The sequence below is a fragment of the Asterias amurensis genome, chromosome 3, assembly GCF_032118995.1.
Source record: "Asterias amurensis chromosome 3, ASM3211899v1".
Lineage (NCBI taxonomy): Eukaryota > Metazoa > Echinodermata > Asteroidea > Forcipulatida > Asteriidae > Asterias > Asterias amurensis.
This window is the reverse complement of record NC_092650.1, coordinates 21958402-21984636: the sequence shown is the minus strand read 5'-3', so window position 1 is coordinate 21984636 and position 26235 is coordinate 21958402. Positions and strand designations below refer to the sequence as shown.

The window sequence follows — 26235 nt, the reverse complement described above, 5'->3', positions numbered from 1 at the left end:
AAACTCTGCCGCGATATAATCTTACCTGACATCGTCTGCCGGCTTGGGTTGGGTATAAGAGGCAGTGCCAGTAGGCAGAGCAGGTACACACCGGACACAGCATTGTAGCGAAGGAAAGAAGCTGCAAAGAGAAAATTAAAAATAAACATAAATTGTTTATTTTATCGCCAGACTGGTTTGTAACACCAGATCGTAAAAACAAACAGTTTTTTCATCTTCAAGCTGGATATAAAATAAATAATGTGTGAACTAATGTCTCAATTTCTTCATAAACTGTCATATGACTAGGTGCCAGGCTATTAGTATTACATCATCAATAAGATGGTTTCGGCTTGCTGGAAGACACTTGATATTATAAGCTCCCTCAGGGGGTATTGGAAGTTGACACTTCCAAGTTCCTGAGCTGAACTTGGTTCTTGCTCTATGGTTGAACCCAAGGGAACTAGGTAAACAACTTTTGTGTTTCAGAAAAGAAGCACTAAAAAGGGACCAGTGCACTATGCATCCATCCCCTTAGAAGGTTTTTTTTTTCAGGCTTATACTGAAAACAACATTTGTTTTTTTTTCTTTTCACCCAATCACCCTCAAATTTCCATTCTAAATGCAAATAACAGAATCCCTAATTTTTTGCATCTCTTATTTGAAACTTGATGGTAACTTAAAAAAATGTATTCAACTCAAATTATTGTCAGCATGTCTACTCAAATGTTGAGAAATGCTTTAAGTTGGTTTCACAGGTAAAATGACGAGGCGACAGTTTTAAGCAAAGTGGCGTCATCTACTGTGCTTATCATCTTCAGCTTAAAATGGCACCTACTTTTCAAAACAAGATAACAAGTAACCTTGTCGTACATTTATGTATCAACAAAAACAAACTGTTTTGCTGAATTGTTAGTGATATCATTCAGTCCTCGTTCAACCTGTTGTGATCAGATGTTTTCAATTAATTATTAACAAACTAAGGTCAGAGAAGTTGTTTATTTCTGACTAATAGTGTCAAGTATATTAAAAAGGGCATTAATGTTAATTTTGTGTTAATTTTTAATAATGTGAATTTTACCAGCCAGGAAAACTTGAGTGTGGGTTGAAATCGCAGATGGTGTAGAGTGGAAGCAAAAACAGGTCTGGAATTCAATTTTGGGAGGATAAGGCCATTTTCATTCATTTGCATAGGGCGACTCCAGTGGAAACTCTTACAGTCTTTGAGAAAGGTTTGATGGGGCACCAAGGCCATGACCAGGACAACAAACATAATTAAAATATGGATTTATTCCATCAAGATCATTTAGCCTAGAGAGAGGGGGCAAAGGTGACCAATATATTCATAGAGATATTGAGTATATTCAGACTATTTTCATAAATCATAGTTTCCTATGAAAAAGCCTTGTTGCCTTTATTACTACAAGATTTTATGTTAACCATGCATGATACAAGAATATGCAATGCCAATATAATATGCAATGCCAATATTGTACACGTGTACACAATGTACTTGTTGTGTGTACATGTACATTATCCACTGAACACAACTGCAACATGTACTAAACCTTTAGCTGTCAGCACACACCCCCTACACCTGTGCTATACGCAAGTGCAGACTGCATCTGATGAATGTGCATGCACCCAGAGTTGCATTTCATGACTCACGTATGATGATAATTTATGACGCTAAACATTATGCCCAGTACAGTACATTGTATCGATGTACACATTTTGCGAAAGTAACATGTGATGTAGTTTTGGTTTTAATAACCCATGATCTGATGTCTGTTTATACACAATACTTTCCAGAGCTACGTGAAAGAAAGAAATCATGAAGTGGGAGGGGTGGGATAACAATATGGTTTATAAATGTTTGTCGTTAGACAACAGGGCTTTAACAAAAGAAATACATGTAGTTGTAAACCAAATGAGTTACAACCAACTCCATTTTCAATTAAACAAAATAAATTTGCATTTATGACAAGTATTAGCAAACCCCCAAAATGCCACCTTTGCCTTACCAATAAAAAGCAACGACCCCAATAAAAAATAGCTTTCAGTTGCAAAACAGCATGTTCACACACAAGACAAGAAGGACTAACTGTAAACCAAGTGGGTTCAAACAGATTCCATTTAAAAATGTCATAAAAACTTCAGAAAATAAATGAGACAAGTATTCGCAAACCCTAAAGTATCACCTTTGCCTTACCAATAAAAAGCACCGACCCGATCAAATAATACAAGAGCAGCCACGTGACGAAATACTTGGAGAAGATCCACTCTTTGAACTCCCTACACCATCGAGACGTTCCCCTACTGGACTTGGCCCACGCCGCACTCAACATAACCTTCGTCTTTCTCCATATATCCCAAAATGGAAGTTCACTAAGACTCATAACAGATCGCTGATCTGAATCCAGCGGTTGATTAGACGTCGGTTTCATTTGTTCGTAATAATCCTGTGATTCAATCTGTTGCTTGGGTGTAGCACCATTACCGATATCTACAACCGGGTCCATTGCATTTGAATTCTCAATTGGATGATAGAGTCCGTCTTGGGTAGTCTGGTCACCTGAAGTGGCCGCCGTTTCCATGGGGAGACTTTGCGTTGGTGCGGAGTGCGTACCAGCAAATTTCTTCCCATCTACAAGACCTTCTCGGGGTGTTTCTTCTAATAGGATATCATCGACAGCCTCATCTGTAGAGTCATCCGAGTGAAGCTGCTTATATCGTCCTTTCGCTTGGCCGTCCATCTTTCTCGTTTCTCTCATTCATCCACAGTCTGATGATGAGGAAGATGATGATGTGGGTCACAGTTTGCCTCCAAGGCTCAGCTCATTTGAAGCATCTTACATGTAAGCCTGAACATCAACAGCCACTGCCTCCGCTCGATAAAAGAACAAGTTGCCTCGTCACGAACTTTATGTCACAGTACATGGTTTAAAGGCACTCCACGCAGGTCATTTGCAAAGCTGCTTCTTCTGTAAGTAGTCTCAACATCCCTTGCGATCGAGGTGTCAAAGTTCAAGCACTTCTTTGGTTAATGTTATTGAGACTTAGTTTGGTACTTTCATCAGAAAGTTGGATGAAGAAATTAACAGCTTTGAATGATCAGGAACAAGGTGTCAGAGTCTCACTCCTCAGGTGATGTTATTGAGATGAATATGATGAAGAAATTAACAGCTCTGAACTTTTCTCGATTCAAACTGAATAATAATCAATAGACTGTCATTAATAAGAAGAAGACATTTGACACCACCAAGAGTTTCTAACCCCGAGTCTTCTGCCTGCAAAACACTCAGCAAGAACAATACTGTACTGGAGTCCTCTCTCAACCCACTGCTTGCTCTGAGTACAGTACTTAGTCAGAGACCTATTTATAACTACAAGTCTGAAGCAAAGGATGAGCCTGATAAGAAGTCCTTGGGATCAGGGCACAATACAAGCTATTACACAATCCTGAAGACATGTGTAAGAGTACAATGGCTGGCTGGGGGCAGGATTGCACAAGACGATCCAAACCAACAATCCAAACAGACCTGCAGTGTGCACACTACCTGTTCACTCAACGATCCGACACAGGTAAACTGACTGCAAAGTGAGAACGCTGCAGACTGTCTATTTGTTTAACAAAGTCCACTCCGTTGATCAGGTGGCACATGGCAGAGATATTATAAACAAACACTCATTAACTCGCTGAAGGCTCACGGTTAGAGCTGTTGGGATAGAGTATACTTTTCAAAGTTCAATACCATCTGTAGAATTAGGCCTAGTGTATAGTTAGCAATAAAGTCCATACTCGTTAGTATCATTTATGGTAATTTAGTACGATATGGAGAGCTTATATAACAGCGGACTGTTGATAAGAGTTGTAACCAAGTACGACTAGAAAGGAAATTGCGCACTCGTTGACAAAATGTTCAGTGACAGACATTTGATGCTGTTTACACTCCACCATCCAGACATAATTTATCGATGGTCTGTAACAGGTTTGATGATGTATCATTCTGAATGCGAATCACGAGCGAATTAGACCTGCTGTCAGCAAAACCGTGAAACTTCACACAGGCATGACAAGAGTCAACCCACCAAAGGTAAGCTTTTAACTAATAATTGTTTTTTGCTTATGTGCCAATGGAAACTAAATTTCTGTACTTTATGATGTGGACAATCAAACAATCTAAGCATCATCTTGTAACTTGTTAAATTTTGAAACGATTTTAGGGGTTGAACAAAGAATTGACTAGGAGTCAAAGACATTGATAAATTAGGGACACCGCCAATATAAGGCTAGATAGCTCAGTTGGTAGAGCGTCGGCACGTTAATACAGAGGTGGTTGGTTCGAATCCCACTCTAGTCAATTCTTTGTTCAACCCCAAAAATCATTTCAAAATTTACCCAGTCAGTTTCCCTCAATTTTGCTTAAAAGTCAATTTGCAGTACTTTTTAAATGTGGGTGAGTATTACCAAGCAAATACTTCATGTTTAGATAATAAAGGGCTCGTCTTGTTTTACATACAGCATGGACAGTGTGGCAGAAAGAGGTTGCCTCCTGTCTCTCTTTTTATTTTTTTTGTAACATGAGAGATCTCCTAACATGACAAATCAAACTGTCACCAGGGGCACACTGTCACCAGGGGCACACTGTCACCAGGGACACATTGTCACCAGGGACACATTGTCACCAGGGACACATTGTCACCAGGGGCACACTGTCACCAGGGACACATTGTCACCAGGGACACATTGTCACCAGGGACACATTGTCACCAGGGGCACATTGCCACCAGGGACACATTGTCACCAGGGGCACACTGTCACCAGGGGCACACTGTCACCAGGGGCACACTGTCACCAGGGACACATTGTCACCAGGGGCACATTGCCACCAGGGACACATTGTCACCAGGGGCACACTGTCACCAGGGGCACACTGTCACCAGGGGCACACTGTCACCAGGGACACATTGTCACCAGGGGCACACTGTCACCAGGGACACATTGTCACCAGGGGCACAATTGCCACCAGGGACACATTGTCACCAGGGGCACATTGCCACCAGGGACACATTGTCACCAGGGACACATTGTCACCAGGGGCACACTGTCACCAGGGGCACGTTGCCACCAGGGACACATTGCCACAAGGGGCAGGTTGTCACCTGTACTCCTGGGGCTGAAACAGGGTTTATCCCCTTCACAGTCCATATCATCCACTAGAAGCCAGAATGCACTACCTCCCCAACTTTTTATGAAGCAACTATGGTTTAGTGCCTGGCTCAAGGGAACAAAATGTCAATTTTAACTCCCATGTGCATTTAATTTGCATTGTTTTTAATATTCACTCACCAAGTCCATATTAAAATAGAAAAGAAAAAGAGCAACATTTTGATACCATAATGCATGCTGTGATACATAAACTTGGAAGTTTCTGCTCACACCGCAATTACTAAAAGTATTCACAGACACTGTCTTTTTTTTTCTTTCTTTTTTTATGAATTAGGATTAGGTTGTACCTCAAAATATATTCCTAACCAATATTAACTTCAGGGACCCTTAAAGGGTCTATCTAACTTTTGTAGGACAACAAACACATTGTCCACAGATTTACACTAAACTTATACAGTTTGAAGATAATGATAATAGAAAGCTTCACTGAAAATATTACTTGCTGAGGTGCTGTAGTTTTGGGGAAATAAGTAAAACAATACCTAATCCATAATCTCCAACAGTTTAAATCCAAACCCCAATGATCTACTAGGGTCACCCTCATTCCACAGAGTGATTGCTACCTGTGGAGTAATATGAACCCTAGCCCTACCCCCTAGAGGCTTTGTCGTGATAGTCAATAGATAAGAAGCTCTGAGGAGCCAGTGATTGGCGTTGACAGAGAGGATGATCATACTGTCATCTTCACAGCTTCTCAAGAATGCATCAATGGGATGGGTTAGGAACAGAATCTTGGCACAGCTGGATAGTGGTTATTTTTGACGTCTCCGGACAGCTCTAAATAAATCTTAGTTGTGAGGAAGATTTGAGTCGCTGAATCTAAGTTATGAACTAAATAGATCAACCAAGTACCAGATAACACTGTGTTTTAATTCAGCTAGATTTCCCTCTTTTGGCTACATGTAGCTTGCTAAATTTGTTTGCCATCTTGCAACTTGAGTTGACCCTTTTAATGCAAAAGAGTTTTACCCCCCACAAAAATCAGAAGTCAAAAATGTTATTGGTTCTTCTTTAAAGGGATGCTGCAGTGAATTAAAGTAAAACAGTTAATTTTGCGGTCATTTATTTCTGATATATGTATTGAACATCAATAAAACGTGGTTTGTTTATTCCCGACATATCTGACTTGCGTAATTAGCGATAAGTCATGCCCCCCCCTTTTTGTGGATTGTTACCGCCCCCTACCATCGACGTCACGTCGGGAATTCAAAGGTATCGTCGGCAAAAAGATTCTCCCTAACTACACGCGCCTAGGTACCAGGCCACACAGTGCACACGTCTCTATATGCACACAGATAATAAAAAATATAAGAAAATATTTCAGGTTTAAAAAGTCGTGTTTAATCGTTTAAATGAATAAAAAAAACACTGCAGCCACCCTTTAAATGTATAATATGGAAAGTTTCCCTCAACCTGAACGGGCCATCCGGCCTTGTGATGGGATTTCTCATTAAAGGAACACGTTGCCTTGGATCGGACGAGTTGGTCTATAACTGAGCGTTTGTAACCGTTTTTTATAAAATGCATATGGTTGGAAAGATGTTTTAAAAGTAGAATACAATTATCCACACAAGTTTGCCTCAAAATTGCGTGGTTTTCCTTTTACTGCGCGAACTAACACAGTCGGCCATTTATGGGAGTCAAAAATTTGACCCCCATAAATGGCCGACCGTGTTAGTCGACGAGGTAAAAGGAAAATCGTGCAATTTTGAGGCATGTTTGTGTGGATCATTGTATTCTACTTTTACAACATCTTTCTACTCATATCCATTTTATAAAAAACAGTTACAAACGCTTTTCAAAGACCAACTCGACCGATCCAAGGCAACGTGTTCCTTTAAAAATATAATTTCCTTTTAAACTACAAGTTTGCAAGATGAGTTACATATTTGTCAATGGTGTACAGTCTGTCTCCCTTGCAAGTCATGCTGTCTACCAATGAACCTGAAGTCATTGAATGAGTTGGTGTCAATGTCAGAGATATGCAGGGTGCTGTGTTTTTGTACAGTGTTTTATGATCATACAGGGTGCTGTGTTTTTGTACAGTGTTTTATGATCAGTCAGTCATTGGAGACCATGAAAGGATCTCTAGTGCTGGTGGTCACGCATTCCTGAGGTTATCAGACCTATATCCAGGGTAGTATTAAATCACTGGATTCAGAAGGATGAGTGCATACATGTATACATGTATCTGTGTTTGATATTTTCAATATTTAGCGTTGCTGAGGTTTATTATACAAATATATTATTATTAGAAAACTGCTAAAACATAGGATTTGAACTGCCTCTAGCTACCGGCAATCTCAGTGGTCTAGTTGGTATTAACACTGCTTCAGAATTGCAAGGGTCGTAGGTTCGAACTCCACCTGAGTTTAAAAGCCTACGGGTGAATTTTTTCTCAGGACTTAGGAAAGCACTCAGAGTATACAGTGCTTAATACATATCGGTTTAATGGTTAACCCAAAATTAATATTCTTTCAAAGAATTACTTTATCACCAATTCCAGTTTAACATCTATTATTGTTTACTATTATTACTATTTCTGTATATTTTTTGGTAATGATACCTCATTATAAGTAAAGTTAATCACTGTAGCTTGCAAGTCTAAAGAAGTCTGTAAACAAGAGGATGCTATGATTGTGAACTACATAAACACCAAGGTTAAAAGGAACACGTTGCCTTGGATTGGACAAGTTGGTCTATAAAAAACATTTTTTTTGTAACTGTTTTTTTATAAAATGTATATGGTTGGAAAGATGTTTTAAAAGTAGAATACAATGATCCACACAAATTTGCCTCGAAATTGCGTGGTTTTCCTTTTACTGTGTGAACTAACACGGTCGGCCGTTTATGGGAGTCAAAAATCTGACTCCCATAGGTGGCCGACCGTGTTACCGACAAGGTAAAGGGAAAAGTGCAATTTTGAGGCATGTTTGTATCGATCATTGTATTATACTTTAACAACATCTTTCTACCCATTGCATTTTTTAACAAACGATTACAAACACTTTTCAAAGACCAAATCGACCGATCCAAGGCAACGTGTTCCTTTAACCCCTACTCTTCCATGATAATAGTATTCTGGGTTCTATGTGCACTGCTTACAAATCATAATACATGGGACCTTTGTTTTAATGTCCCATCCCAATGCCAAAGCAATTACGGTAACAAGATGGGGAATCAAACCCAGACTCTGCTGAAAAAGACACTGGACACTTTTGGTTTATCTCAACATGCATAACCAACTTGTGAAATTTTCAGCTCAATTGGTTGTCAAAGTTGCGAGATATTATAATGAAAAAAAAAACACCCTTGTCACACGAAATTGCGTGCTTTCAGATGCTTGATTTCGAGACCTCAAATCCATCTGAGGTCTCGAAATCAAATTACTTCATTCTCGAAAACTGCGCTACTTCAGAGAGAGCCATTTCTCACAATGTTTTATACTATCAACAGCTCCCCATTACTCGCTACCAAGTAGGGTTTTATACTAATAATTATTTCGAGTAATTACCAATAGTGTCCACTGCCTTTATAAGGTGCTGTTTTAGAGAGTGAAACTTACAAGGTTGCTTCCCTGCTTTCCCTTTAAGATGAAAGGCCTGACCCAGTAATAAGCGATACTGTAGTTTAGGTCTACAGTACCAGCCCCAGTCAATCTCAATCATTTGGCAATTGGTTAATAGGTAGAATTGTGAATAATATGTACAAATAAGGGCTCTAATGACCTAAAACTTAATCATGTACTCCGATACTTGAGATTGATTGTGCACAGAGTCAATAAAATTAATATCAGCCAGTAATTGTGCAGTCTTTTGACCCTGGTTTAATTTACACATGGATGGGTCACTGCCCTTGGTAATTACAGTAGACAAGTCTTTGTCTCGGGCCTTACATTTAATGGGCAATCAATAAATAGTGCTCTCACTAAACAATGGTCCGCTGGTCAAATACTACAGCTAGAATCGGTGTTGGTCTGGCCTCCGGGCGTGCCATTAAAGGCACTGGACATTATTGTTAATTATTAAAAACAATTGTTAGCATAAAAACTTACTTGGTAATGAGCCATAGAGAGCTGTTGAGAAACGGCTCCCTTTCAAGTAACGTAGTTTTCAAAACAGAAGTAATTTTCAACAAAAATATTTGAATGTGATTTCGAGTCCCTATAACTAGATTTTGAGGTCCCAAAATCAAGCGTCTGAAAGCACACAACTTTGTGTGACCATGTTTTTTTCTTTCATTATTATCTTGCATCTTGCACAACCAATTGAGTTCACATTTTCACAGGTTTATTATTTTGTGCATAATGTTGAGATGCTCCAAGTGAGAAGACTTGTCTTTGACAAAATATCAAGAGTGTCCGGTGTGTGTCTTTAACACTGGCCTGCTGTGGGCTAGTAAACACCACCTCTCAACTTGCCCTGTAGGTTACTTAAACTTTTCAAATGCAACCAACTTGTTTAAAATACTCAATTTCTTCCATTGAGTGTTTGAGTGTAACTCAGTTTTAACTATTACTAGAGAGATCCATTTTTGACAATACATGTTTAAAATCAGGGCTACTAAAACTTCTTGTGGGCAATATTAAAGGCAGTGGACACTGTTTGTAATTACTAAAAATAATCATTAGCATAAAACCTTACCCTTGGTAACGAATAATGGGGAGAGGTTGATACTTTAAAACATGGTGAGAAACAACTCCCTGTAAAGTGAAGTTGTTTTCAAGAAAGAAGTAATTTTCCACAAATTTGATTTCGAGACCTCAGATTTTTGAACTTGAGGTCTCGAAATCAAGCATCTGAAAGCACACAACTTCGTGTGACAAGGGTGTTTTTTCTTTCATTATTATCTCACAATTTTGATGACCAATTGAGACTGGTCTTTGTAAATTTCCAACAGTGTCCAGAGTCTTTAAAATATGGACCAGTGATGGACTAGTGAAATGACAAGCAAACTGATCCAGCTGGCTAGTTGCTGAAACCGTTAAGGCAAACTCTGGAGCCAATTGGGAGATTTTACTGGTACAATAAAATCCAAACTAAAATCCTTCAAATGATTTTGCTCACACAAGGTTGAAAAAACAGATTCTGTAAATTTCTTACTGGTTACCATGTTAAAAACATAAAATTATTAAAGAGTCAAAAACCATACATGTGTATGTATGGCCCACTTGAAATTGTTCTCATAAAACGGTTTTAGTAGTCATTCTAGCATCATCAATACCGTAGTATTTTTACTTTTTTGTTTGTTTTCACTCTTGCTTTGGAGGTTTACTTGCTGCAAACGCAAACCCACTGAACATTTTATTTGGTTAAATTAAAATAAGTAAGCATTATACATGAGGACTTATTTGTTGACTTCTTATTTAATTATTGTAACTTGGGTAAAACTAGAACATGATTCAATAATGTCATATTTTTACAGCAAATTATAAATGTTTTTTAAAATTCAATTCAATATAATGCACAAACACACAAGGATTTCCATGTGAAAGAAATTGTAGTAAAACTTAAACCCTCTATTTTGACAAGAACGCCCCCCCCCCCCACGCAAACAAAAACATAACAAAATCTACCAAAGCCTAATTGTAATATTTTGGACACAAATTTATTCAAAACACCAAATGAGCATTAATTCTCCAAGGCCAATCGGAGTTACGCTCATTGTCCAGTCAGTTCCCTGTCTCAATGCATGGCCTCCTTTGTGCCCAAGCATTCTACATCCAAGGGCTTTGTCTGCGAGCGAGGTTGAGCGCCCATGAACGCAAAACCTACATGCGCCCCATACACTCATAGCTTAGTTTGATTATTACTGACCTTGGGTTCCATTCACTAATTGCACGTGTGGAACTTAGCTGATTTGTACTGGTAGTCTGCCCTGAAAGGCGTCACCCAGCGCAGCTGCTGCTGCTGCTGAATTCACAATGCACTTACATTCTCAAGCATGTTTACCGATGATTTTCGCACTTTGTTTCATATGATGTGTCTTTTAATAGCTGGAAATGCACACAGGGTTGTAAAACAACCGGACAAATATAAGGCAAGTTTGGATAGCCACTTGTCTAATTTTCTCATTTTTTAATAATAACAATTTATTTTACTAAAATTATTTTGTTCGCACATCCACCGCAAATTTTTTATTTTACAAGTTTTTTAGTATGATTTTTAGTACATGATTTGCAGTAGCTGACCATTGAATACTGTTTAAATATTAGTTTGTTTGCCGATTATCAGGGTAATTATTATTATTGGGAACAAAATTTATCAATCCTTTGGCACAATTCATGCCATAAATCTGCATTATATTTGAACAAAATTAGGTGAAGTTTGTATATAGTTGTTTGTCTTGCCCTTTGATCTTTTCTACTTTTACTTTTCATTTCAATATGAAGAAAGAAAAAAACAAATTCACCTAGAAATTATCTTACCTTTTAAGAAACCAAAACTTTCTGTTTTGCCCTGCAAGGGCCGCAAGCAACGTTGACGATTCTATCATCATGACAGTTTTGACATTCACAAGGAAATAACAAATTAAATGCCACTTTGCCTGGACACTACTACCATGACTACAGGACACCATTCCAAGCTGGTGTAGTATTGGCACACATCCAAGTAAGATTGAAACTTGGGGTTGGTTCAATATTTTCAATATTGTTACAATCCATTTTAAAGGTACACGTTGCCTTGGATCGGTCGAAAAGGTCTTTGAAAAGCGTTTGTAACCGTTTTTTATAAAATGCATATGGGTAGAAAGATGTTGTAAAAGTAGAACACAATGATCCACACAAACATGCCTCGAAATTGCACGGTTTTCCTTTTACCTCGTCGACTAACACGTCGGCCATTTATGGGGGTCAAAATTTTGACTCCCAAAAAATGGCCGACCATGTTAGTTAGCACAGTAGAAGGAAAACCACGCAATTTCGAGGCAAACTTGTGTGGATCATTGTATTCTACTTTTAAAACATCTTTCCAACCATATGCATTTTATAAAAAAAAAACGGTTACAAACGCTTTTGTTTTGACCAACTCGTCCGATCCAAGGCAACGTGTTCCTTTAAGCTAAGGGTAGGAGGGAGGAGGGTTCAGAAACTTCCTTTTGCCTGCTTGTATTCTTGGCCTAGTATTCTTGTTTTTGGATTGAGCAAGGACAGTTAGGACACCAAGGCATTTTCTTCTTGATAAAGGACACCCTATAATGGGCACCTACATGTAGGCAATGACAGAGGGTACGGAAGTATCAGGCCTGCCTTTTCAGTTTGGTGAAAATGACAAACAGCACATTGATTGCTTTAAAATAGGGGAGGCATAGTTCCAAGAGGTGGATGTTAACAACCAATTATAATCACACTACGCATATTTATAGGCTACTTGAAGGTTTCTTAAGCCCTATTTTAGATGTGAAGTTCTGGACTTAGTATACACCCCCCAATAGCAGCTGAATTTATTCTTTAAACTTGAGTGAAACTCTTATTTCGTTTCTTTTTGTTTATTTATCAATTTATTTAATTTTCAAATGATTAATTGAAAGAACCAAAGAAAAATTGACAAGAGCTGGATTTGAACCAAAGATATTTCGCTATAAAAGGCCCGAGTGTGCACGAACTGTACATATATAAAATGCCTTCCTCCCCGGGAAACTAGAATACGTGTACAACGACAAAGCTGCTTAAATCATAAAATGACACTCAAAAAGCAATTAAAACTGTGCATGTATGCCCTACAGTGTACAGTAAAAGAGGCTATTATTTTATGTTTTTACCCTTCACCGATTTTATATCCGGGTTAAAATTCTGGATGCTTACTTCATCCAGGATTGATGCTCTGCTTTAGGAATGGCTTTTCTCCTTGGTAAATGGCACCTTTTTGAAGGATTTGCACATTTCTACTGTCAGAGCATTTCAAGGGGCACCAAGGCAATGACCAGGGGCAAGGAGGCAGGGCCCTTGCCTGTGAAATACCAAACATCAATTACAAGTAAAGGTACTGGGGTGGATTTAACAAAGAGTTTAAGACAAGTCTTATCTCCACTTAGGACAAGTTACTCGTCCTAACTTAGGACTAGCCATACATTGTACGTTTTTGATATCTTCTAGGAACAGTCCTAAGTTAGGACTAGTTCTTACTCTTTGTGAAATCGACCCCTGGACACCTTTGGTAATTGTCAAAGACCAGTATTCTCACTTCAAAGTGTATCCCAACGTAAAACAACAAATCTGTGAAAATTTGGATTCAATTGGTCGTCTCAGTTGCAAGAGAATAATTAAAATAAAATAACACAAATTTATCACACTATACTTTGAGCGTTCCCAGGCCGCAAGCAGCAAACCGTGAGGTATGACTTCATTCTGATTCAACATTGCGGGGTATTAATTGAATGAAGATGATTCACCATAAGTTCATGATCAGCATGATATCAGATTTAATGAAGATAACGTGTCATGCACGCTGTAATGCAGCTGGGTACAACTCGCTCTACTGCATACTGTGGAATGTTTAATCCACTCGTGCATACAACACAGAGAGTGAAATAATAATATCTATCAATAGACACTTAAATACTGCACTGTAGCTGTTGGGCATTAACTAGCCAGCGCTTGCGCAGGCAATCTTCAAGATTGGCCGCGCAAACTTAAAGCTTTTGGGAGTCAAATTTGCCTGGGGCAAATTTGCCCATACGATAAAGTTTGGGCGCTACAATTTGTCAAGCTCGCCATGAACTGCACTGCGTTAATTGACCTGAGAGGGTGCAGCGTAATGTACGCTTGCTTTCCCAGTTCTTGGAAATCAATCACCATTTTGACTTGAGTTTTGGTCTTAAAATTAATAATAATACCCCTTTTAAATTGTCAAGATTTTTTTGTTTTGTTTTTAAGTTGCATAAGTGGTTAGACACTCTCAATGAGCATGCAGCAAAAGCAGATCCACAACAAAATTTTTGACAGCATAAAACTTTCGAAAGGCCTGAAATTTGCGTGCTCGCTCAGCGAAGGCTGAAATTTGCGCGAGGGTTGAAGTTTGGGCCTAACATAACCAATAACCATCAGAGTCCTTTATGTTCAAAGCTGTCAATTGTGTCATACTTGCTGACTGCCATACTCACTGCTAAACAATACGCCCACGGGCAACTGATTCTCGTTATACCAAAAGGGGCTTGCCAATGCTGCCCTTCCAGCCTCGGTTTAGTTGCACTGGTTTGAATGGGAGAAAAGACAAGATGGCTGTGCCATGATCCATATTAGGTTCAATAGAGCTCACTTTGGGCAGGTAAACATTTACACTCCATTTTTTTTTTTTTTTTAATGGATGCATATTAAAGACCCTTTCTTTCATAAAGACTTTTGCGATAATCACATCCCTTGAATCTTGATCCTCCCTCTAATCTTCAGTGTCACCGATCGTCTGAGAGACTTAAGGTTGCAATTACCGCAACCTTTAACTAGTTGTACAAATGTAAGTAAAATAGTACGCCCTGGCCTAGTTGCGATAACGTAACCCTCCTGCCGACAGCAGGAGGGTTACGTTATCGCAACTAGCCCTGGCCCTACGGACATTTTTGTATTTGCTTTGATTTTTAGAGTAAAAAAAAGTGGTGATGTAAAACCAAGAACACTGAACAAACATAAAAAACATTAAATAATTATAATATTAGTATAAATTAATAACATCAATCATTAATTTTACAATTACATTCGTTAGTGTTAGTAGTCTGACAGTCACTGACAGTATTGACAATGAGTATGACTGACTGAATTAGTCAATAGAATTTTTTTGTATAATATTAAATCACATTCCAGTGTTTTCCCCATTCATCAAACAAAATGTGACGGTCCATATTCTTCTGATTTAATTTAATAAACACACAAATGTTTACTTAATGTGGGAAAAGTGAACACCATCCCGGACCAAATTATGCCCTAAAGCATGTCAAGCGATAATAAAATAAAGCAAAGTTCTTGTTTATTTACCTGCCAGTAGCGTTACTCCCAGTACAATCTTGAGCAATGTTGTTGACAGTGCAGCTTTTCCCATGTCAAGCAAACCCATGTTGCATGAAAAATCACGGCCACACCACCAGCCCACTGGCTGGGCCTGGGCTCCGTTGAAAGTGGGCTTACGGTATGCAGCACCTTATCCTGATCCTAGGTGTAACTTTCTCAGTTATTTCTTGAGATTCAGCTAATTTAAGACATTATTTTTAATACGAGCCTTGGGGTGTCTGCTCTAATTAGTTGCACGACGCACCCTTTGTCGCGATGTATGTGTGTGCAATATTATGATTGTTCACCAAGTCCAATGTTTTAGTAATCAAATTGAGCAAATTACATCAAGTGAGGGCGCAATTTTCAAACCCCCACAAAGTGGATTTTGTTTGTGACAGTCTGACACTTACACTGACAGTTGTTTGTGTTGGTACAGTTGATTGATATTTTTTGCTCGGAACTGCTCAGCTTAATATGTGAGATGATATAAAGAAAGAGGTATTGTATAGACCGTGCTGAGAAGCCTCAAGTTATTTAATTTAGACTAGGAAATAGGGACCTAAAACCCGATTTGCAAAATTGAAGGTTTTTGCTCGGGATGTGTGGTTTTGTGTTAAAAGTGTGGTTGGGTTTCAGACGTAAATTGTCCTTAACATTTAACATAAATTTAGACTGGTGTCTACAGTTGAAGGATAACTTTCCGTATGGCGCAATCGGGCTAAAAAGTGGGTGGGACTGACTGGGCTTGGCCCCCTCTCTGTGACGGCCGGGAGTTTGTCCAATTCAATTTTTATTTAGGCCTACTACGTTTACTAGTTTTCTAGGAAAAGTTTCCGCATGGCGCCACCACTTTTTCATTCGAAATAAAATAATATAGTATCTAATTTACCTGATTGATATATCCCTTTTTGTAAAAATGAGTGAAAAAGTGGTGGCGCCATACGGAAAGTTATCCGTTTTCTACACTATTGGAAAAGTTTCCGTATGGCGCCACCACTTTTTCATTAGAAATAATATAGTATCTAATTTACCTGGTTGATATATCCCTTTTTGTAAAAATGAGTGAAAAAGTGGTGGCTCAATAAGGAAAGTTATCCGAAAGCAATATCTATATTCTAATTTGAGTAAAACAGATTCAGAATTCAGATTATAAATAACATTTATTTTCATTTCATTTATATTATATGATTTATTAATTATGATTATGAATGAAAAAGTGGCGGCCGGATTCTAGAATCTAGATTACCACACAGTCCGAAATACTTCCAATAAATGAAACAATTTCTCCTTTTTTCAAGTCATTTTTATTTATATCAAAATCATCCTTAGTTTATAAATTTAATGCAAACCATTTTTCTGTCTTTTAATTTAGTTTTTTTTAATGGAAAGTTTGCATCAATCAAATTTTAATAATTACCGGTTTTACTTTCAATTTTTTTAATTTGACTCAATGTAGCCTGCCTGAAGAAGTTGTTAATTATTTATTTCTTAATAAAAAGCAATAAAAAAAACCTTCCTGTTTTTGTTCTAAACTTTGCTCCATTGTTGTTGTATACTCCTAGAACTTTGAGGATCGCTCTGCTATAGCAGAACAAACCTCATACGTTATATAGGAGTAGTTGTTGTAAGCGCCCCTCACTAGTATGTAGGACATACCACTTAAAAAAAATTACATTGCTAATTTTTTGTAGGTGACTCGGTAAACAACTAAAATGTTATACTTTGCAAAAAAAGTCAATGACAATTTTTTTTCATGTCACTTTATATCCTTTGTTTCTTTTACTTTCAGGCCAAACAAACTTACACCAGAAAACTGAAAGAAGCACAAGAATTAAAACGTGCCTCCTCAGCAATAACGAATCCATCCATAATCCAAGATGCAGCAAACGAGCACGGCAATCTCGGACCTGATCCTGGCCTTCACTTCATTCGGAACAGCCTTTTCTCTCCTACGTCTGAACACTTTTGCCTCCGTCGGATTCTTCCTCATGGGGGCTGCTGCGAGCTGTGGTGTCTACCGCTTCAGCCGGACGACACCCAGTAACCAGGTTCTGTACTGGCATCAAACGATGGCCTGGGTTGCTACCATCCTTGGGATGTCCCTCGTAGCGAGCGGATTCCATCGACACTATAACAACTCCATCATGTCCGCTATTCACATGGGAAGTGCCTTAGCTCTAATGATCCTCTCCAGTGCAACAAGCATCCTGACCTCAAACACACAAGCACTTCTAGTGTCCAGTGTCTCGTCCGCAGCCGTTGTCTCCATAGGTGTCTTCAGTGCTCTCCACACTAACCCGTTTGGGATCTTAGGCGCTGTGTTTTATGTCGTAGCCGGAGCCGTTGGAACCAAGGGAGAATTTGCCGGTGTTCTATGTGTTGACTGGTTCCATTTTGTGCTAGCGTTCGCCAATATTGTGTTTTTTAGAGCGTTTAGCTATGACAATGCACATGTTTTCTACAAAGAAGGTTGATGCAGGACTAGCAAAATCACGTGGACTTCCATGTGCTTGGTGTCAATCCAAAACATCTGCACCCTTCCAAATACAACTTTGTGTTGGTATTGTTATAGATTTTGTGTTGAACAAAGACAAAATTACTATTTTTAGAACAGGATTTGAACCTGGGACCCTGGCACTATGGGAGACTTCTTGTGACACTAGGTGGCAGCAGACTTACCAAGTAAATCCATTGTTCTACGTAATGTGTGCATGTTCAGAACTATGTAAACAATGGACATTTACCTGGCAATTCTTCCAAAGTTTTACATGAAAGGCGGTATCCCTCCTTTGTCAATTTGTTTGGTAGGCATGGTAGGGGTGCCACTCAGTCATAGGCTCAAGTCCTATTCATTATTTTTCTTTGTTCAACCCAAATTTTAATTATTATTGTTTACCCGGCTTTGTTTTATCGGCTTCCCTTTTGATTTGCTTCTTGATATTTGAAATAAAAAGTCACATCCGTCCCCTTAATGTAACCCCCTGTACTGTCGCTTCAATAGTTTAATTGGGTACGATCCCCAGCTAATTGTAGTTACAGGTTGAATTGCTTCCCACTTACACCTTTGAACAGAGATAGGTTAGAGTGTCGAAGGTCAAAGGTTCAACCAATCCCATTCTATTTTTTTTAGTCGATATATTTTAATTTTTTTACCCCCCCCCCCTATTTTTCTTAATTACCCAATAAGTTTTCTCCCTGTGTTTTTTTACTCAATGCTTTTTAAAATAGTAGAACAATGTGTTATTGGTTTTAACAGGATTTTAAGCAGCAAAAATATGCTGATTTCTAACAGGATTTTAAGCAGCAAAAATATGCTTAGTAAGCATATTTTTGCTGCTTAAAGGAACACGTTGCCTTGGATCGGACGAGTTGGTCTATAAAAAGCGTTTGTAACCGTTTGTTATAAAATGCATATGGTTGGAAAGATGTTTTAAAAGTAGAATATAATGATCCACACAAGTATCACTCGAAATTGCGTGGTTTTCCTTTTACCTCGTCGACAAACACTCTCGGCCATTTATGGGAGTCAAATTTTTGACTCCCATAAATGGCCGACCGTGTGTTTTTGCAAAGTAAAAGGAAAACCACGCAATTTCGAAGCAAATGTGTGTGGATCATTGTATTCTACTTTTACATCTTTCTACCCATATGCATTTTATAACAAACGGTTACAAACGCTTTTGAAAGACCAACTCGACCGATCCAAGGCAACATATTCCTTTAAAATCCTGTTTAAACCATGACACATAGTTATATCTATTTTAAAAAGTATAGGTCACCAGACTAAAGTTTCCAGCCTAAACACCTCGTCACAAGGACTTGTACTAGCTGCCCAATTTTGCTCAACAGCAAATTGTTCAGCAGCTTTTGAAGGTGTTTTTTCTCTTAAGGGTAAGCATGGTAAAGCCATTTTCTCAGAACACTTTCTTATTGAAAACCCGGATATTTGATGGGAGCACTTGTAACTAATTAGCTCCACTGGGATGTTCTATTTAATCTTGATTAACAAAAGTTGCTAATTGGTAATATTTCTGTTAACAGGACGCCATGATTTAGACACAAAGACACAATAAATTCACATTTCAAGATTGTTTTAATACTGAAAGATCTCTAGGATTAGACTCTAGGAAGCCCTTTTGTAACGGCAAACTCAAAAACAAAACAAAATCTCTGATGAAGTATACTCTGCCTTCATATCTCAACTACCAGTTTTTAACATTTCAATTTTTCTGACAATAATGATTAGGGAATTTGTTAAAAGCGATGGACCTAATTTCATTGTGTTGTTTCAACAATAAAAGTAAAAGAGGTTACTGGCCGAAACACCATGTAATGTGACTGGCTCCCTTATTTGACATTAATTTTATTTGGAATTTTCCGCTGAAGCAACTTTGAAATTTGGCCATTCAATAAATTGGGGAGGTGCAACAACACAGGCAAAGTAGTTTTTAGCAAGGGTTGAAACCCTGTGGAAAATGTGTGTTTTTTAACGGCATAAATTTTCCTTTTTTTCAATTTACTAGTTTGACTTTTTCAGACGTAAATATAATTCAAAATCCTCTGGCTAATTTGTTAGGAATGCAGGCCATGTGACGTTTCCTCAAAAAAACAACAAATAAGTAAATGGTAGTGAAATCGAAAAAAAGTACAGTGTATATGTATATCTCAGGCCTGGAAATTTATCTTTGAGTGGGCAAAGCCTCATCATTTTGCAAAGGGCACAATTGAAGGGGGCTACTAGGCCAAAACCAGGGCAACAAGGGGCATGGCCTCTGTGTACTTCTAGGCCTGATTTTGTTCTATAAATGAAGTGCAACCATTCTATCCACCTAGCCTCTAGATTTCATCCGTATACAAAAGAAAACTAAACATTTCCAATGGATTTTTTATGGATTTTAATCAATGTACTTCTTAAGCGTGTGAACAAATTTGTTTACTTGGTTGAACTTCAAATTTGCATTCAACATCTTTATGTACATGATGTAGCTTCTTTTGTAATATCCATGTTTTGGAATGGATTTTTTGTTGCCAAAGGGATAAATCTTTTCTGTTTGCAAAATAGATGAATTAACAAGCAATTGAATGCAAGTAGATTTCAATGTCTAATAACTTTATGTTTGACATGAGCCATCATTTTTATGCTGGTCTTTGAGAATTGAATAAATTTGTACTGAAATTTATTAACAATCGACTTTGCAAATTTATTCATAATACCATGTTAGAGCAATGTAATGTATGTGGGAGCAATGTGGTCGCCAATATCTACCTGTGAATCAGCCTGTCAGATTAGAAATTACAATTTTACACATTCACAGGAATTTGTTATATTTGAAAAGATAAATCTTAAATCTTTTGGAAGGAACAAATAATAATAAAAAAATGTTTTTATGCGAGCACTTTGATTATAAACATTTATTTTTTACAAAGGAGTTTGTTGGATTAAATGCAGTTTTATGTATGATACACAAAGAGGCAGCATAACTCTTTTTATTTATATTGATGGAAAATTTATTTTCAAGCGGTCAACCACAAGTCATACAGGTATAATAAATGTATGTCTTCTTTATACTGGCCCTCCTGCACAAAGATATTGACAAAATAGGGAGACCGCCAACATAGGTAGACCACCAACATAGGAAGACTGCCAAAATAGGGCTAGAAAGCCTAGTTGGTAGAGCACCAGCAAGTAAGCCCAGAGGTTGCAGGTTCACCCCAATTTATGTATTATACACGTACTAGGTGCAATTTGAAGCACTTACTCAAAACCAATGTTGTACATTGGTACATCACGCTCTTTACAGGGCTCAATTTGGGCTCAATTGGTCATCGAAGTTGGGAGAAAATGATGAAAGAAAAACACCCATGTTGGACGAATTTGTGTGCTTTCAGATAGGAACAAAAGACTTCTAGCTAGAAGTCTTTTAATATTTTAGTGAGAAATTACCTCTTTTTCAAAAACTATGTTACTTCAGAGGGAGTCGTTTCCCACAATGTTTTATACTATCAACAGCTCTCCAATGCTAGTTACCAAGTCAGTTTTTAAGTTAATATTTGTTTTGAGTAATTAACAAACGTGTACCTTGCCTTTAAAACTGATTTTCAGCTTTTTCCTGCAGACGAGCAGGGGAGATGGTTTGAAATGTTGAGTTACTCTGTTTAGAACTCACAAGAGCAATTTCATGTACATGTACTAGGTTTTATTGACTTGGTTGCATTTTTGTGAACATAAACCACAGGGACCTTATGCGATGGGGTCATAAAGGTTAAACTTATAACAAAAAAACGTACATCTAATTTGTGGCAAAAAGGATATAAAGCATGGGCAAATGAGCAACCTACGTTTGACTTTTAGCCGAGCCCACTCGACTCAAATGACATCATGAGCCTATATTTGCCTGACTTTTATAAAAAGGGCATATCACATGCTTTCACTGAATAAGGTAGTTCAAATCTATTTCTACTATCTACCGTTTTGTCAGTGCAAAAGCATTTTATCACAAAATATATTCTTTTCATAATGCACATTATGGGAATAGACCTTATTGCAAATACTCAGTATGTAGATCTAGCGAGCAGGTCTAGCTAGCTAGCTTGACCAGCATGCACTTCATTCACTAGCTAGACCAGCATGCACTTCATTCACTAGCTAGACCAGCATGCACTTCATTCACTAGCTAGACCAGCACCTTAATCAACAGTTTGCACTTGCGCAACAGGTATTAGCAAAAAGGTCTATGGAATCAGTATTGACAAATCTCTACAGCTAACCCCCCAATAGTGGCATTGAAACAATGATTTTGCACTGACGCAACGCTCTGTACACAGTACCATTGTGCCGAGTTCTAACTTATTGCTTATTACTGCACGTTACACAACAACAATAGTCGATCAAGACTTCCAAAATAGTCTACCGTTTTGTTAACATATCATGCTTCACACAGAAAAATATATCTTTAAAATGTGTTTGGTTAAAGTCTATTGTCTTCTACAATATGCATTTATCTGTTTTTAAATGTAGATATATTAGGTGTGGTGACAGAGTTTTACACTTTCCCCTTAAATGGTCCAACCACACGAAAAAAGTTTGGGGGTTTGAAGTCGGGGCTCTACAAACCCCTTGCATTTGCCCGTGGAAGCATGCACGCATATGTTACACACAACTCTCAGCCAATGATAAGTCTTCATTGACCTCAGCGTGAGGGCGCTATCTGGATCCCTCAAATGGTCATCACCACAAATCGCTTGGGGGATGAGAGGGGGGAGGGTGGAGAGTATAGGTGAAGGTAGTGGAAAGGAACTGTTAAGACCTAAATTAAGACTCGATGTGATTTCAGATGAGGGGAAACCTGCTCAGACTCCTGTCACCACACTTGTTAGAATTGCTGATTATTTTACTTTTTTAAAATGGCTAAAAACACAAAAAAACGATAATACAAAATTAAATAATTTGTAAATAAACCCTTACACAAATATACACAGTAGTTAATTAAATATGAATCATATACCTGGCCTTTGAGAAGTTAATACTTTCTGTTAAAAAGTTAATGACAAATAGGTTTACTGTAAAAAATACTTGAATAAAAGCATTTTTAATAATACCAAAAAATTTAAGTCAATAAAAATTCATATTAATAAATACATGTAAATAAATATATAAATAAATATTAGCCATCTAATGAAAAAATAAAGGCAGTGTCCATGGGTCAGGAATAACTTTGGAGGATTCACACATGAGCACAGCCCCGACTCAAAATGTCTTAACGATTAATCTACCCCAAAATTTGATTATTTGGGGCAATTCCACGGTAACTCACATGTACTTGTGGGATTCCTTTGGCTGTAATTACCTTACTGGAAAGGTTTAATAAGTGTATTTTCCATAGAAGTTAGGGCAGGTAGACCTATTCCTACATCAGCATTACAGATGTGATCCAGAGAAAGGTGCACAAAAGTGGTTACTCATATTAAATATTTTGCGAGTATCCCAATATTGTATAGTTTTCTAACAATTGTTTTTGTTTTTCTCTCTAATTTTTATTATTTCGGCTGAGATTTTTTGTTTCTTATGTTGTTTCTTATCGACTCTGTATGTAGAGTCTCGGCACTTGTTAAAATTTTACAATGACCGAAGGAACCCCTCAAGCTTATTATTTACATTCTCACTGAGTTGAGAGGGTACTGATTGGGGTACAAAAGTATCCCATTTAGGTGGAAACCAATAACCTTACTGGATACCACTGATATCCAGATTGTAATGAAAGGGTTTCCGGGTAATCTAAATGAGGTATCTTTGAGTCAATGAAGGGAATTCAGAAGAAAAATTTTCAGGGAAGAATTGTGTTGTATTTGATGGACACTGCCTTTATACTATGACAAAACTATATATTTGTCAAATTTTTGTTTATTTCTAACTATTTTACCAATAAAATGTCCCCATAAATATGACAACGTTAATCTATATTACATTTTTTAGAATATCAGATAGGTAATTTTTAGTTACATTCTTTAGTTATCATTTCAGATATATTTGAATAGGTAAAATTTGGTTTTTAATTACAAGACATACAAATGGTTAATTCCCAAATTATACATACATTATTAGTAAATTATTTAAGCTGAAGTAGGGTCAAAAATTCTTGGCAAGCTTCACTTTACACTAGCTATTGAAGCCTCCAACTTTTAAATTTGTCCAACGAGTTGACCAACCATTTTGATCCGTTCTATAGGTTGTGCGAAGGGTGACGAAATTTGACGGAACTTGTTTTCATGTTTAGATGCATTCACCAAATGTTTATGTTGCAGGTTGGCATAGTGTATCTTTCATTTGAAATCACTAATTAGACAATATTGACAGGTATGCAACATTTCAGTTGATCAAATGATTTCATCTTTTTCTTTTCAAAACAGTGCCATATATAACTAAACAACACTGTACAAAAGTCAAGATTATCCTCTCCTTTTTTTTTTTTGGAATTAGAAAGTTGCACATCTCTATTGAACGGTCAGTAAGTAAGAGGGTTGACATTGTACTGTACTACATACTGCAGGCTAGCATAGCGCATGTATCTTTAAAAAAAAACACAGTGGGTGGTATTGAACAGTCATAAACCATGTTGGGAAAAACACACTTGAGGATCAAAGCTTAGTATTCTGGAGGTTTTCATCACCGGTTGTAAATCTTTGTGCTTCCGCGACAGAAGACTAATGACAAAACAAAAAAAAATTCATGAAATCATTTTTTTTAGCCTTACATTATACCCAACTGACCCTGCAACAAAACAATTGAGATTTGTAAACTCAGAGTCAATTAACAGCAACAATCCAGTGAATTAACACCTCTATTTGGAAGATATGTTCAATTTAAGGATAACCAGCCGTCGATTTCACAAAACTCTTCCTAACTTAGGATTAATCTTATGACTTCGAACGAGTCCCAACCCTGCACTATAGCACAAGACCTTAAGAATAATCCTAACTCGAGATAAGACGAGTCCTAACTCTTTGTGAAATCAACGGCAGGGTTAGTATAAAGCAGATTATTCATGTTTTCAAAATGCAGATTTGCTCCAAAGCAACCACAAAGCTCCACCCCATTGCGTATTGACCAATCACAACGCAACGAAGGTCAGACACTAAGGCCCGACATGCATTCTCGTATTATGGCACGCACGGTTGTGCAGAAAGTTGTGCAGAAAGGCATTGGAGAGCCCCACGTGTTCTTGCTCACACATGCGCCGTGGGCAGAGCCTACTGGATCGGTCTAAATTGTAGACCAGCCTGGGTTCGCGTCAAAATAGTAAACCTTTGTTAACCATGGTGCACACTGGAACCTGCTCAAAGCAAATCAAGACAATTCTTGGCATTTTAAGGTGCTGCAATGGAAGGCATTTTGGCTGCATCACCTCACTAAACAATTTACACTTGACGCAGAAGGCATCAATTGCATTGCAGTTTCTTTCCGTTATCTGTACAATAAATTGATAAAAACCTCATCTCAAATATTCGCAGCTATAGTTACAGTTAAACAGAATTAAACAGCACCCTTAATGTTACCATTGCTGAAATAAGGTCTCAACCGCCCAACCATTATGTCAATCCTGCTATCGTTAAGGGTAAAATCTTCCTCACAATCGCATAAAGAACAAAATTTGATTCACTCAAAAAACAAAAACAAAACTCTCACTTACTTAAAGCTTGAAGTACCTGAATTTTTAAAGGTCTCTGTTTGAAAAACAAAAATTTAAATTTGTTAAAAATACGGTCACCCATTTTAGTTTTTTGATATTTTTTGTTCACTTCTGCACCTGGAACATAATTAGCCTGACATTGATAGTCTTTGCAGCCAACAGTTTATTCCCATCGGCAGGATTGACCAATGGCATGAGCTGAAGCGGGCTCTCCGACCTGTCCCCGCTGAACTCAAAGCGATAGACCTCCGGTTTGACCTTGATATCAGTGAACGGTCCGCTCAAGATCATGAAGTGGAAGGTCACGGGATTGTTGACTCTACTCTTGAGAATCATCTGGTACGTCAGATGACGATTGGTCGAGTGCAGCGGGTTGCGCTCGCTGTCGTTGATGCGCGCTTTGAGCACCCACTGCTGATTGAGGGACGTAAAGCGACTCGTCTCGTAGTACAGCTTGGTGATGAAATCATCAGTACGATACGGACGTAGCTGCAAATCTGAAATAGTAATAATAATAATTATTGGTTCTCATAGAGCAGACATATCCATCCTAGTAGCTAAAAGGCGCTTACAACATTCACTTTGAGACCGTTCCTCTAACTTTCTGGAGCATGCAACCCCAAGCTGCTAAAATTTGCACTATAAGGAGTTTATCCAACACAACACCGTCCCCAGCACTCTCAGGTTGCAACTTCTACACCTGCCGTCGATTTCACAAAACTCTTCCTAACTTAGGATTAATCTAAGGACTTAAGACGAGTTAAGTTCCGTAGACGTAAGGACCCATTGAATCCATCATAAGTTAGAACAAAGTTACATCGTCCCAACTCGAGATAGGATTGATCCTAGCGTTT

General features: G+C 38.0%; 3 protein-coding genes across 10 annotated transcripts in view; 1 reads left to right on the top strand and 2 right to left on the bottom strand.

Moving 5' to 3' along the window:
* The window catches only part of LOC139934372 (piezo-type mechanosensitive ion channel component 1-like), a 94277-nt gene extending 78805 nt beyond the window's left edge, over nucleotides 1–15472 (bottom strand). For 6 of the 7 annotated variants that reach the window (XM_071928570.1, XM_071928574.1, XM_071928573.1 and 3 more), the window contains exons 1-2: nucleotides 2192–3544; nucleotides 26–121 (exon numbers count right to left, since the gene is read on the bottom strand). In XM_071928570.1, coding sequence (XP_071784671.1) covers nucleotides 26–121; nucleotides 2192–2753 — 658 coding nt within the window. In that variant the 5' untranslated portion in view covers nucleotides 2754–3544. Of the gene's footprint in view, nucleotides 1–25; nucleotides 122–2191; nucleotides 3545–15179 lie in introns of those variants that run through there. The other variant, XM_071928576.1, reaches the window with a different exon arrangement.
* Nucleotides 3753–21040, top strand: LOC139934376 (uncharacterized). 2 transcript variants are annotated; one of them, XM_071928583.1, is made up of 2 exons: nucleotides 3753–4076; nucleotides 16984–21040. In XM_071928583.1, exon 2 carries the CDS (start codon nucleotides 17072–17074, stop codon nucleotides 17666–17668), a length of 597 nt encoding a protein of 198 aa, XP_071784684.1. In that variant the 5' UTR covers nucleotides 3753–4076; nucleotides 16984–17071; the 3' UTR covers nucleotides 17669–21040. The 2 variants fall into 2 exon arrangements, with proteins under 2 accessions (XP_071784684.1, XP_071784683.1); XM_071928582.1 differs by lacking the exon at nucleotides 3753–4076 and adding an exon at nucleotides 15573–15692.
* The window catches only part of LOC139934373 (zinc finger TRAF-type-containing protein 1-B-like), a 22485-nt gene continuing 15518 nt past the window's right edge, over nucleotides 19269–26235 (bottom strand). The window contains exon 4 of the mRNA XM_071928579.1: nucleotides 19269–25878. Within this exon, the coding sequence (XP_071784680.1) occupies nucleotides 25487–25878 (392 nt within the window). The 3' untranslated portion in view covers nucleotides 19269–25486. The remainder of the gene's footprint in view (nucleotides 25879–26235) is intronic.

Excerpts from the sequence above, each read along its gene's own strand:
- LOC139934376 (XM_071928583.1), top strand. The coding sequence starts at position 17,072 with ATGCAGCAAACGAGCACGGCAATCTCGGACCTGATCCTGGCCTTCACT.